Source organism: Xyrauchen texanus, chromosome 5 (assembly GCF_025860055.1).
Source record: "Xyrauchen texanus isolate HMW12.3.18 chromosome 5, RBS_HiC_50CHRs, whole genome shotgun sequence".
Classification (NCBI taxonomy): Eukaryota; Metazoa; Chordata; class Actinopteri; order Cypriniformes; family Catostomidae; genus Xyrauchen; species Xyrauchen texanus.
In genome coordinates this window covers 31,653,530-31,668,041 of record NC_068280.1, presented here as the reverse complement: position 1 = coordinate 31,668,041, position 14,512 = coordinate 31,653,530, and the positions used below count along the sequence as shown (strand labels likewise).

The following is a 14,512-nucleotide window of genomic DNA, read 5'->3' as shown; positions in this document are numbered from 1 at the left end:
GGGTGAGCGCAAACTGCCTTGGTGGTTTATGTATGCTACCGTCGCTGTATTGTCTATCTGGACCAACACATGCTTGCCCTGGATCAATGTCCAAAGCCTCCACAGGGCTAGCTGTACTGCAAGCAACTCGAGGCATTTGATGTGCCAACGCAGACAATGGCCTGTCTAGGAACCTGCGGCTAAGTGCCCATTGCAAATGGCGCCACGGCCAGACTTGGAGGCATCTGTCATGATGCCGACTCGCCTGGAGACCTGCTCTTGGGGAACCCCGGCCCATAGAAATGCCAGGACCAAGCAAGGGCTGAACAAGCGTTGACAGATCGGCGTGATAGCCATGTGATGCGTGCCACGGTGCCATGCCCATCTCGGGACACAACTCTGAAACCAGTGCTGAAGCAGTCTCATATGCATCAACCCGAGGGGCGTGACTGCCGCTGAGGATGCCTTATGCCCCAGGAGCCTCTGAAATTGTTTCAGTGTGACCACTGTTCTCCTCCTGAATGCCTTCAGGCAATTGGGTGGCCACACTGGGCGGCCACACTCAAAGGCGGCAGCCAGCCGAGTCCTCTGCAGCGGACTGAAGCAACCAGCTCTCTAACGCTGCTATCGATATATCATCCTCATCCTGAGCGCCGTATGAGTGGTCGAACCCGCTCTGAGGCGGGCCGGCTGGCTCATCCCGGAACTCGACATGAGCGTGCTGGGGAATGGGAGGTCCATGGGAATTCCCCCGGCCTAGTTACTTCCATTGAAGTCTCCAAACCGCCCCAGCGCTAACCGTCGCGGTCTTGTGCTCACGGGCAGAAGAACCGAGGCTAAGAGCGGCTGGAGTGGCTTTCCCTCTGACGAAGGAAAGCCGCAATCACAACTTGGCCATAGTCATGTTCTTGCAGTGCGGACACGAATGCTGTTTCAGCAGGTCTGGAGCCCAGACATGTAAGGCAGCGATCGTGACCGTCAGAAGCGGAGAGATAACGATCGTAACAGGAACTCTACATAACCGGAAAGGCATCTTTAAAAAGACGCTTTCTGTCAGTTCCCACTCTTATAGGGAATATACAATCTTTTTTAAGGAGAAATATACTGTTTTTAAGGGGAAATATTTTAGTTCAATACACGCTGCTGAAGCACCCAGGGGTGTTCTCCGCACTTATCTGTCCGAGAGGGGATAATGTAATGTAATGTACCGTAAAATCCAGGCAGACACGGGGATCGCTCTTTGCTTTCTTGCAGAGGTGAATGGATTGGTAGTGGAAAGCATCAACACCACTACGATCCAAAGAAAAAATCTGAATGAGTGGTTGCACACCAGCTCCTTTTATACCCATATGTCTGGGGAGTGGCATACAAATTCCACTCACCAATTTTCATTTGGTCTTTTCTTAAAACATCAGAGGTGTTTGGGGCTCCCAAGAGTGACCCCTAGTTTCCCTACATTGACACAACATCGAGTGAGTGACAACAGAGTTTGTTATATTAAATATATTATTAATATTAAATCTGTGGAGTGTTTAAAAAATTGGTTTTAATGTCTTCAAACTAAGTGCATATAAACTTCTATATATATATATATATTACCAATTACCCTTAAAATTATATTATGCAATTATACATATTACTAGGCTTAGAATAGCCTGTTAAAAAAACGTTTTACTGTCTTTACTGTGCAATATTCTCTGGCATTACGCATTTGCATGTCTGTTATGTAAATATATATTTATTTATATTGTTACAATACACTTTACCAAATTTGCACACACCTGTACATAGGTTTCACTTTTCCTGTTTACTCTGTCTAAATTTCTCCATCTGTTGATTCTTTTAATATTTTTTGTCTATATAATATATTTAATATATAATATATAAGTGCTTAGAGCTCCTGTTTCCAAAACAAATCCCATTTATGTGTGAGCACACTTAGCCAGTAAAGCTCATTTTGATTAGAGATGCACCGATCGACCGGCCAGGGACCGGAATTAGCCGATTTTCCACATGCTCGGCCGAACCGGTAACCGGCCGGTCAGCCTCACGTCTTTCCGTTTCCAAGCCGGTCCGTTTTGTTGACAGCGGCGCAGGCAATAACGTCACAGCCGCACGTAAACATGTCATTGGTGTGGAAGATCTTCACTGTGAGTGAAGAATACATAAAGTTCGAAATGTGTAATAATTGTAAGGCCAAAGTAAACCACGGGGGAACCACCACAACAACTTTTGGAACAACAAACATAGACATTTAAAACACCATCACCCAGCTGAAAATGCCCATTTGAAGAAAGAAGCTAAAAGTAGGAGGTACTTTTCCGACGTTGCGATGCCCGAGTTGTTTAATCTCGTGTCATGTCACACACGCAGCCTGTTATCTGTTAACATTTGGGTACACAAATCCAGGAGAGGGGAAGTGGGGTGCTGAATGGCAGAGGCAGGCTAAATACATACAAATTGTGCTGTTGTGATTTAATGTGCTGAGTAACGTAATTTTTCCCACCGTGTCTGATATTAAAATCAGTGCGACACACAATGCAAAAGGCGTGGGCATTGCCGATATGGCTTCGGGATATGAAATTCACTTTCCCGGACTTTCAGTTTCATCATACCACGGTGGTGGAATGACCTTCCCAACTCAATCCGGGAAGCTAACTCACTCTCTATCTTCAAAAAACGGCTAAAAACACATCTTTTCCAAAAGCACTTAACCGGTCAATAAAAAAAAAAAAAAAAAAAAGATATATATTTACATTTCTTGTTGCACTTAAATCTGTTTTGTATACTATTATGATGATAGTGAAACTTTGTAATATGGCACTTTTTGTACCACTGTCTCCCTAAGATGATTCGCTGATGTTCTTCCTCTTTTGTAAGTCGCTTTGGATAAAAGCGTCTGCCAAATGAATAAATGTAAATGTAAATGTAAATTAAATTCTTCCATCCAGCTGTTGTTAAATGTACATGTATATTTAGTTTTTTTCACCGGAGCACCAGCTGATTCTTCTCCTCCCCTCTACCAGTGATGCTTGATTTAACATCCCGCGTCTTCTGCCTACGCAGATATCAACAGCGCAAATGGGTTGTAGGTTGCCAGGTTGAGGTCATAAATGATTTGTAATGTGTATGATGTGTCGATTGTGTGAGTAGGATGCATTTCATTCAAGATCTGGCAACTGGATATTTGGACATCTAACGTAAGTTGAGCGTATTGGATGAGTAATAAAGAGAAAAAGGTCCATTTATAAAAATAGCGGAAAATGACATCTGTTATATAAAGCAACTCATTTGCAGTTAATTGTTATTTCTACCTCTTTCCAGTCACAGAGCACTTTATTTTGAGAGTTGTTTAAGTGAGAGAAGATCCTGTAACTTAGTGCAGTTTGGGGGAAATTGTAATGTGTAATAATTTATTTTATTATGAAAATAAAATGTTGCATTGAAGAAAGGTAGATTTTGTTTGTATATGCGGTCAATAAAAGTTCTTAGAAAGAAAATCGGAATCGGGAAAAATTGGTATCGACAGGTCACACTTGCAAAAAATCGGAAATCGGAATCGGCCAAGAAAATTGCAATCGGTGCATCTCTAATTATGATTCTTATATCATATGCTACAAACAAAAAAATAAAGGACTGGGCATTTTTTGCCATTACGAGTACTGGCAAAAAAGTTTATATATATATTACACATATAGTATTGATTTGCGATTCAATATAACCAGGAAATGACTAAAATGTCTGTTTCTCACACAAACCAATCACATTGGTTCACATAGACTTCAGAAGACATGAAATATAGCACACAAAATGTATGGACCACAATTATGATATGTTCATTCTGCTTTTGCGTCTTTTTAAAGATTGAAAGCTTTTGTCGGTATTTATTGTAACTGCATTGAAACACGCGAACAGTACAGTCTTCAGAATTTCTCCCCCCCCCGTGCCAATTCCCCAATGTCTTCTAAGCTCAAAATGTTACCCCTTGAGAAACCAACATGCACACACGGTCACGCTCACATGTGCTACAAACGCCACACACACACAAACACACAGAGAGAGAGTCTAGACGTCTATATCTCTGATTATTGATCTGTCAGATCCTCTTACATCTGCACTCTATCTCACACACTTTTAACAGGTTCACACACATTCACACAATTTTTATAGTTATAGATCGGCCCATAAAATGGCTCTTTTACAGAAAAATCAACCAGCTATATTTCATCTTTCACTCGAAATGGAGCCTTCTATTAAAAGGCTTTGAAAGTTATTTGTGTTTCATATTTCTCTCCCCCATATGTTTGTGTGTTTGTGTTTCTATGTATGTGTAAATATAGCGTTTTGATCATAACGGATGCAGAGTGGTTAAAAAAGTCAGAGATTGCTCATAAATTATTTATTGCAAGAGTAGAGATGTCTCATTTAGTAGTTTCCAAAACTTTTAATAATAAGAAAAAAACTTTGAGGAATTTTCACTGAGGATTTGCGAGCTGTGCGGTTTGGTCTCATTTGGCTTGTTTGACAGTCGACACTTCAAGGTTGGGGGGAAAACTAAACAAATAAAAGCAGTAAGACATCTCATTTATCTATCGCTGCCGAAAACAACACAACTTGAAATAATTGGGTTTAGTGTGTAGGTGTGCATGGCTCAACAATAAGGTTTTTTTTTTTGCTGGCCCAGTAGTTCAGATTAATTCTTGCCCTGCCACATTTCATTGGCCCAACCACAAACAGAGTATCACTATTTACCTTTTTAGCTTATATTTATAGTTTTTATCTTTATCTCTCTCTCATATATATGTATATGTGTGTGTGTGTGTGTGTGTGTGTGTGTGTGTGTGTGTGTGTGTGTGTGTGTCATAAAAAATAAATAAAAATACCCCCAACTACAAACAACTAATATTTATTACTATTTGTAATTTGCAATAATATCTGGAAATGTTATGATGTAACTCTGTGACAACTATACATTTTGAACAACTCTTTAACTGGAAAATGATGCTGTATAATGCAAAACATTACTGATTTGTTTTGAATATTCAACCTATTCTAACTGATGCTTCCAAGACTAACACAAGCCACAATCACAATTTCGCCTAGGGATAATGAGTACAAGTACAGTTCCTCTTCGGTACCTGTCAATACCGAAAACAATTTTTTTTTTTATTTTATGTTGGAGTTTTAAAATACAGAACTGTGAAACTGATGATTTGAGGACAGTCTGTTTATTACTTCTCAGCTAATGTTACTCAAAAGACATCATCAAAATAGTAATTTTTAGATGTTATAAAATGATCAAAAATCACAAATTAGTAAATTACAAATTATATAAAAATAATAACTAAACTAAACCAAGAGAGCTGACCTACTGACTTCATTGGTTCCAGCAACTAACTCAAAAGTCAAAAATAAAAACATACAAGAGTAACCTATATGTAAATCTTTCTATCAATAAGGATTCTTTTGCAAATGTGAACAAAGGCACCTCTGCATGTTAATATGTAGGGCCATTTGAAGATGACCCCCCGCCCCCCATTTAAATAGATATTTTATTTTGGCAGAAAACTGACTAAAGACCTTTCGGTTTCAGTCTGTTTTTGATGGCAACTTCTCACTTCCGGAAAAGCAGGTTGCTACAGAACCCAGTGTAATTATTAAACCACGAAAAGCTGCAATTGAATTAAATTAATATGTAGCCTTTATGTGCTGCACAGTTTTAAGTAAATAAGCACTTTGCTCTCTGTCATCCACTACACACAAGAGCATGAGTGATGCTCATGATGCGTTGTTTTCATTTTATGAGCAGCCGGCTTCACACATTCAGTTTGAAGTGCACAGCACATTCAAACTATATATTTAATTAAACTGCAGACTTTGCTGTTTAATTATCATACTAGGATTTATCACGGTTTTATGTTTACAGAATTACATTCTTAAGTCAGATGGTATCGGTTTTGGTATCAGAGCATTTAATTTTTTTTCCAAGTATGAGTACAAGTAGGCCTATTTAAACACAGTATCTGACCTGAGACTGACATTCCAATTTAAAGAAAACCTCATCGCTAGATATGTTTCCATCCAAGTTGCAAATTTAATTGTGTAAAATCACATACAAATTCTCAAAAATAATTATCGAATAAAGCAGCATTACATCCCATATGTATAAGAGAACAAAATTGCTGCAAAATTGAAATGAAAATGGAAAATGAAGCCATTGTGGCTTCTTATTAAATGTAATAATTTCCTACTTGTGGTTTAGAGCTTGCAGACAAATTGCTCTGAATTATGAATTCCCATGGCTTGTTGAGGCAGTCATAATTTGTTTGATGCACATCTTTATTTCTGTATAAACTCAATAGGAATATATTCGGTAAATGTGTATCCATCGTAGTTTTTGCATGTCTTCTTATCAAATAAAAACTGAATCCACCTCAAGCGAGCATACAAGTTTTTATGCACATTTTGAAGATTTTATTTGCATCTTGGTGATTCCATTAGTGGTCGACCGATATGGGTTTTTTAATGGCCGATGCCGATGAATAAAAAAAATTATATTGTATTTTAAATGGTAGATAACTGTTTCTTCAGATTTATGTTTAGTCATCAAATGTTAGTTATTTATTTGCACATGAAGAAATTTGTATATATTAGGAACAAGAAAATAACAGTACACTGTAGTACAGCAACCATTAGCAATCACATTTACTCAGAAAATACAGAATCAAACCAATACAGTACACAATGAATAAGACATTTACTTATAGCACACATGAAGTGCTTTTACCCTGAAGATCGCCTGCTTGGACTATCACAGAGTGACCGTCATAATTTATGAATCAAAGGAACTTTTGATCCTGATCTTGATCCTGAAGTTTTGATTCTGGCTGGTGGAATACGTGCTTCAGTGGAAGATATTAGATGAGCACTTTTACAGGAAAAAAAATGCTGGATTTTCGTGAGGGTTAGCTAAATTACATCTGTTTAATCAAGATATCTGCATATTTGCAAATGGTATATATTTTATTGATATTTGCTTTATATCATTAGAAAAGAAAGCTAAAAGTTACTGGAACCTGCTGAGGAGAGGCTGATAGAACACGTGCTCCACAGGATGCTGGATCTGCTTTGTGAGGTTTGTGTATAAAACATTTTTAAACGAGGTATCCACAGGTGGTATACAACATTAGTTTTATTGATATTTGCCTTTTTAATCATTAGTCAAGACCCTTAAGAGAAACAGGGAACTGTTGAGGAGAGAGGGTGAATGAAACAGACAAGTGCTTAAACATTATGAGCTCAAACGTGTCTGCCGGCTCTGATATGCCGACCGTTTAAATGAGACTGTGTTGCACACCGGTCTATTATTGTAGTAACGTGATGGCATATAACAACAAAACGGACTGTGACTGGTTGTTTACATCTATCAGTCGCTTCATATGCAAGCAGGCGGTTTTCAGCGCCCTCAAGAAACAAAATTGGCCAAACAGGAAAATGTATTGGTCGATGCCAATAATTTAAAAAAGTCTGAATATCGTCCGATTTCTTGGCCTCTGCGATATATCGGTTGACCACTAGCTTCCATCCAGCAATTTTATGCAATATCCCAAAACTAGCATAAAAATGCTACCTTGGTGACAAATTGAATTCAACAGAATTTTCTAAATGTTTCACTTTGCAATGCATAAACACATCTACATTGTTGAAATGTAAGAATGTAGGCACTGGCCTGACTGGGCAAGTGACGGATCCGTCAACTGGTCAGAAAACCTCTCACACTTATTGAGACTCGGTGTCTGTGTGTCTTACCGAGTGTGACGGGTGTAAATAGGGTGAAGAGCAAGAGTAGGCGTGTGGCCCACATGACCACTGATGACCTCTGCACTGACTTGCTGAAGTTCCGTCTCACACACCTTAGAGCCATCCTCTCTGACAAACACACCTAAAAGCAAGACAAACAAAATACACAGACACAAAGTAAAGAAAAATGTACTGTTTCAATTTTATTCTACAAATGCTAGGAAAAGTAAAAGTTCAAAACTGACCCTATTTACTTTCTTTATATATGATCATGGACTTTATGTAAGATCCATCAGTGCATGTAATTCTGAAGAAGAAAAAAAGTTTGGTTTCATAATCTTTCATCAAAATGTAATCACTTTCTCTGCCTCTCAAATGACTTTTCTATTCAGATTATGTAATCAAAGTTGCACAGACTGGAAAAAATAATATCAACCAATAATATCATAGCCCATCCAATCAAATCCCAATGGATAAAATAAAGTCCACCCATCATTATTGAATAAGAATACCAGAAATAATCAGAGATAGGTCACATTACAGAAGATAAACAAGACACAAATGTGGTTTCATGCTGTCTTTAAACGCAAAAGCTTTAAATATTCAAAAATTAAGGAATTTATTTAGTTAGCATAATACTTATTGGTAACACTTTACAATAATGTTACATTTGTTAACATTAGTTAAATACATTAGTTTCCATGAACTAATAATACACAATATTTTTACAGCACTTATTAATCTTGGTTAATGCTAAATAACACGTACTAATACATTTTTAACATTAAAATTTGTATATATTACCATTAGGTAATTCATTATGAACTACCATGAACAACAGTGAACAAATGTAAATGTGTAAATTAACATTATCCAAGATTAATAAGAAAAATAAAAATGTTTTTATTATTATTTCACACTAATGCATTAACTAACCCTGATAGCACACATACATCACCCAGACGTCTAATTGATGCAGGTATTTACATCTGGAAGATGTATTTATTTGAGTTTTTTGCTCATCTACAATACGTCTATAAGACATATGTCAATAAGTATGTCTTGGATGTCAAAAAGACATTCAGCAGATGTCTTTAAGACGTTTATGATTTAGATTGTTTGTAAATCTGATTGTGACATGATTGAAGGTTCGGACACAGGAGGAGTCGGGAAACAGCAAAGCAGTTCAGGCAAGTCTTTTATTTTGTATCTGCCCTGATGCACACTGCACTCACTTCGTCTGTGGGCTTTCAATCAAACACTCTCAAATAACATAAACTCTTAAAACGTAAATTCTCAATAATAAACTCAAAGCCAACACCGCACTCTTGTGTCGCTCTCTCTCTTCTCTTGCATTTTAGGCTCCCTCAGCTATCACTGTAACAAGAAACAGCTGTTATAGAAATTACACTAACCAGTTTGAGGAACCACACCACTCCCTCTTTCCCACAAACAGACACACGACCACACCCCCATCCACACACTGATCCTTTTAAGATGTTTAGCAGATGTTAATTAGATTGTAATGATTTCCAAATGAAAAGATCTAAGACAGACATCTCGGAGATGTACGTGTGCTATCTGGGAAAGTTAACCAATAGAACCTTATTGAACAGTGTTACTTTTTCACTAATAACAAACTCAGGAGGGAATTCAATAAGAAATGTAATTTTTTTTTGCACATTTGATGAATTACTGCTGCCATGATCACTTCAAAATGTAAACAAACATCTCTTATAATTAAATTATGTTTTCCACCTTCTTTCCTTGGGTGGTAGCATCGCAACAGTAATTGTGCTAGACAAAAAGCTTTTAAAAGCAATTTGCGACAGACAAACAGCTTGAGTTTTGTGAAAAAGTCGGGCAACTCTTTAGTGAATTCGCCCTCTAGCAAGCAGAGGTTGTGATATAGCTGAGCTGAACCCAGATAAAATGATCCGTCATATCTGTCAAAGCACTCACTGATTTTTGAATCATGTCTGTGTAATGAAGTCCATGAGATTGAAAAACAAATCCATAATGTTTCATAGAGTATTGATTTGTGTGTGTTTGACCATGCAACCAGTATATCACCCATCAATTGTGTGTGTGTAGCTAAAGAGACTGAGTGCGTATGAATGTGTAAGTCACAGTAAAGACTGACGCATGACAGCACAGGATGAAAATACTTCTGAGAAGACACATGTGGAGCACTGCTAATGCCCTCCACAAGAGCTTGATGCATCTGCCCTCCTTCCCTCCTTACTACACACACAAACACTCACAGATGGTTATATATATGGCCTGCCCGCATTGAACATCTTTACCTTATAAAAAAAAAAGCACTATACAGCCACTGTCTCATTAAAATTACATAAACACTCAACAATGCCACTATATCATTACGCGCACACACACACACACACACACACACACATAGTTTAAAATATTCCTATCTTCCCACTCTTTTCTTTGCCTAATGCTCTCATACACACACTTCTGTCTGAATGACTGATGGCTGCTTAACTAAAGTGAACAGGGGGGTTTGGACCAAATGTCCCACATTATACACATGAGCATATGGACATATGCGCACAATACCAGTAAAATGTGTGTGTGTGTGTGTGTGTGTGTGTGTGTGTGTGTGTGTGTGTGTGTGTGTGTGTGTGTGTGTGTGTGTGTGTGTGAGTGTGTAGGTGGTTTACGAGGACATTTTTTTAGGTTACAAACTGTTAAATACAAGGGTATTATGTCATTTCTAGTGTCGCCATACTTCAAATCACTTAAAAAAAAAGTTTTTATGTAAAAATGCAGAATGTTTTTTGTGAAGGTTAGGTTTAGGGGATAGAATCTATAGTTTGTACAGTATAAAAATCATTATGTCTATGGAGAGTCCTCATAAAGACAGCCACACCAACATGTGTGTGTCGTGTGATCAAATGACCATGTAATCATGCTACCAGTAAATTCCTACTCAAATGAGTGTGTATCTTGCCAAATGACATCTACCATGCTGTAAGGAAACTTCAGTTATTTGTGTGTTTGAAAAGTAAAAGACTCAAGTCAGTTCAGCATATGCTTACCAGTCAATCATGTCATGTGTATGCATCTATATGTGCACACCTCTCTTGTTCATCAGAACATTTGCTTATACTACCAGTCCATTCCAGAATTAATTTCATTGTTTAGCATAATGTCATTTCACCATATGCTAATTGTACTCAATTAATTACCCAATTAGCTACTTCCGCATAACAAGTGTGCGGCCACTGCAGCATGTAAAGAGCTGATTAACCAATGAGCACCTAAGGCTAGACATCATGGGTGCTGATGTTCACTCGTTAGCTTTTCAGTTCCTGAGAACTCATGATGGCTGTTGGCAGAAAGTCAACAGACAAATTCATGGAGAGTCAGACCAGATATACAAATCAAATCAAAATCAAATCAAATCACTTTATTGTCACACTACCATATACACAAGTGCAACAGTAGGTGAAATTCTTGTGTGCAGTTCCGAGCAACATAGCAGTCATGACAGTGACGAGACCAATTACAATAAACAACACAATTTACACATCAAATGTACACATACTTACACAACACAATAATTATATACAATGTACAGTATACAATACACACAATATAAAATACACAATATACAATAAGTGGGAGTATATGAAAATATATAAGTAGTTGAATTGAGGAGAATATGTTGACAGTCCAGTGTGAGATTATAGATTAATAAAGTGCAGTGCTAATTATTGATCCTGATAGATCAAGTGTTCAACAGTCTGACTGCTTGGGGGAAGAAGCTGTCATGTAGTCGGCTAGTGCGGGTCCTGATGCTGCGATACCGCCTGCCTGATGGTAGCAGTGAGAACAGACCATGACTCGGGTGGCTGGAGTCTCTGATGATCCTCCGAGCTTTTTTCACACACCGCCTTGTGTATATGTCCTGGAGGGAGGGAAGCTCACTCCAGGACAGATACACAATGATGTTCCTGGCAGTTCGCACCACCCTTTGCAGGGCTTTGCAGTTGTGGGCGGTGCTATTGCCGTACCAGGCGGTGATGCAGCCAGTCAGGATGCTCTCTACAGTACTAGTGTAGAACCGTGTTAGGATGTGGTGGTTCATTCCAAACTTCCTCAGCCGTCTCAGGAAGAAGAGGCGCTGGTGAGCCTTCTCCACAACGGCCTCAGTGTGGACGGACCATGTGAGTTCCTCAGTAATGTGGACACCGAGGAACTTGAAACTGCTGACTCTCTCCACCGGTGCTCCATTAATGGTGATGGGGCTGTGTACTCTGTATTTTCTCCTGAAGTCCACTACAAGCTCCTTGGTTTTACTGACGTTGAGGGAGAGGTTGTGCTCCTGACACCAGCGTGTCAGAGTGTGCACCTCCTCTCTGTAGGCTCTTTCATCATTGTCGGTGCAAACTTTACGATGGTACTGGAGCTATGTTTTGCCACACAGTCATGCGTGTATAGGGAATACAGGAGAGGGCTAAGAACACAGCCCTGCGGGGCTCCAGTGTTGAGGGTCAGTGATGAGGAGGTGTTGCTGCCCATTCTAACCACCTGACGTCTGCCTGACAGCAAATCCAGGATCCAGCTGCACAGCGAGCTGTTTAAGCCCAGAGCCCGGAGTTTCATATCAAGCTTGGAGGGCACTATGGTGTTGAATGCTGAGCTGTAGTCTACAAACAGCATTCTCACATATGTGTTCCTTTTTTCCAGATGGGCGAGAGCAGTGTGTAGTGTAGATGCAATGGCATCATCAGTGGAGCGGTTGTTACGGTAGGCAAACTGCAATGGGTCCAAAGAGGTGGGCAGAACAGAGCAGATGTAATCTCTGATTAACCTTTCGAAGCATTTGCTGATGATGGGAGTCAGAGCAACAGGACACCAGTCATTAAAGCAAGTGATTGTGGCTTGCTTCGGTACAGGCACAATGGTTGATGTTTTGAAGCATGTGGGGACTACAGACAGGGAGAGGGACAGATTGAAAATGTCCGTAAAAACACCAGCCAGTTGATTCGCGCACGCTCTGATGACGCGGCCCAGAATGCCGTCTGGACCCGCGGCTTTACGGATTTTCACCCGTCGGAAGGATCGGGTTACATCCACAACAGAGACGGAGAGTGAACCAACCTCTGTAGCGTCAGCCGCGAATACGCTCTCTGCGAGGGCGGTGTTATTGTCCTCAAAACGAGCATAAAATTTATTAAGTTCGTCCGGGAGAGATGCAGCGATGTTCATGGCGGAGTCTTTATTCCGTTTGTAGTCCGTGATGGTGTTAATTCCCTGCCACATGCTTCTAGAGTCAGTGGTGTTGAACTGACCTTCAAGTTTGTGCCTGTACTGGCGTTTGGCTGCACTGATGGTGTTACGGAGGGCATAACTGGCTTGTTTACGCTCCTCCGCGTTAGAAGAATTAAAAGTGGAGGTCCGCGCATTGAGTGCCGCGCGAACATCGCCGTTAACCCATGGTTTCTGGTTGGGGTATATCCGTATTGTTTTGGTCGGAACAACATCCTCTGCGCACTTCCTGATGAAACACGTTACGCTGTCAGCGTAAGCCTCGATGTCGTCATCAGAGGCGGACCGGAACATCTCCCAGTCCGCGTGATCAAAACAGTCTTGTAGCGCAGAGTCTGATTGGTCCGACCAGCACTGGATCGTTCTGAGGGTGGGTGCTTCCCGTTTCAGTTTGTGCCTGTACGCGGGCAGAAGCAGAACGGAATTGTGGTCCGATTTGCCAAATGGGGGGGGGGAGGGATTTGTAGCCATCCCGGAAAGGAGAGTAACAATGGTCTAAGACCCGGTCCCCTCGTGTGTTGAACTTTATGTGTTGGTGGTATTTTGGAGCGATTGTTTTGAAGTTGGCTTTGTTAAAGTCCCCGGTAACAATGAACGCAGCCTCAGGGTGCGCGGTTTCCTGCTCACTTATACTCCCATACAGTTCCCTGAGTGCCCGGTCTGTGTCGGCTTGTGGAGGGATGTACACAGCTGTGATGATAACCGCTGTGAATTCCCTCGGTAGCCAGAATGGTCGACACATAAGCATGAGATATTCCAGGTCAGGAGAGCAGAAAGACTTTATGAAATGTACATTCCTCTGATCACACCATGATTTGTTGATCATAAAACATACACCACCACCTCTGCTTTTACCAGAGAGGTCTTTCGCTCTGTCCGCTCGGTGCATGGGAAAGCCCGTGATTTCGATGGCCGAGTCTGGAATCTCCGCAGCCAGCCAGGTTTCTGTAAGGCAGATAACACAACAATCTCTCGTCTCTCGTTGGAAGGAGATCCGCACTATCAGCTCACAGAGCTTGTTGTCCAGAGACTGAACATTTGCCAGTAGTATACTGGGTAGCGGGGGTCGATTTGCACGACGTCTTACTCTGATGAGAACGGCGGCTCGTTTTCCTCTTTTCCTTCTGCGTTTCCGCGGCCGAGCAGCCCAGACAAACCCTGTGTTTGTAAACAGCGGGTCGGCATTAAGGAATTTGAAGTCCGGTTTTCGATGTGTAATTGTAGAACCAATGTCCAAAAGCATTTGTCTGTCGTAAACAATAAGGCAGACAACATCCAAGACAAAAAACAAAGAACTGTAAACAAAACAAACAATAAACCGCAGTGTTGTATCGGAGCTCGCAACGCAGCAGCCATACTCGGCGCATCTTGAACAAAACAGAGACTATAGCCTAGAAATAGTTGGCAACAAAAAAACAGTAAACAAAACAAGACA

General features: G+C 40.3%; 1 protein-coding gene across 1 annotated transcript in view; it reads right to left on the bottom strand.

Annotated features, from left to right (window-relative positions):
* Positions 1-14,512, bottom strand: part of adgrl3.1 (adhesion G protein-coupled receptor L3.1) — a 207,760-nt gene that overhangs the window by 133,236 nt on the left and 60,012 nt on the right. Inside the window, exon 2 of the mRNA XM_052127560.1 lies at positions 7,789-7,921. Within this exon, the coding sequence (XP_051983520.1) occupies positions 7,789-7,903 (115 nt within the window). The 5' untranslated portion in view covers positions 7,904-7,921. The remainder of the gene's footprint in view (positions 1-7,788; positions 7,922-14,512) is intronic.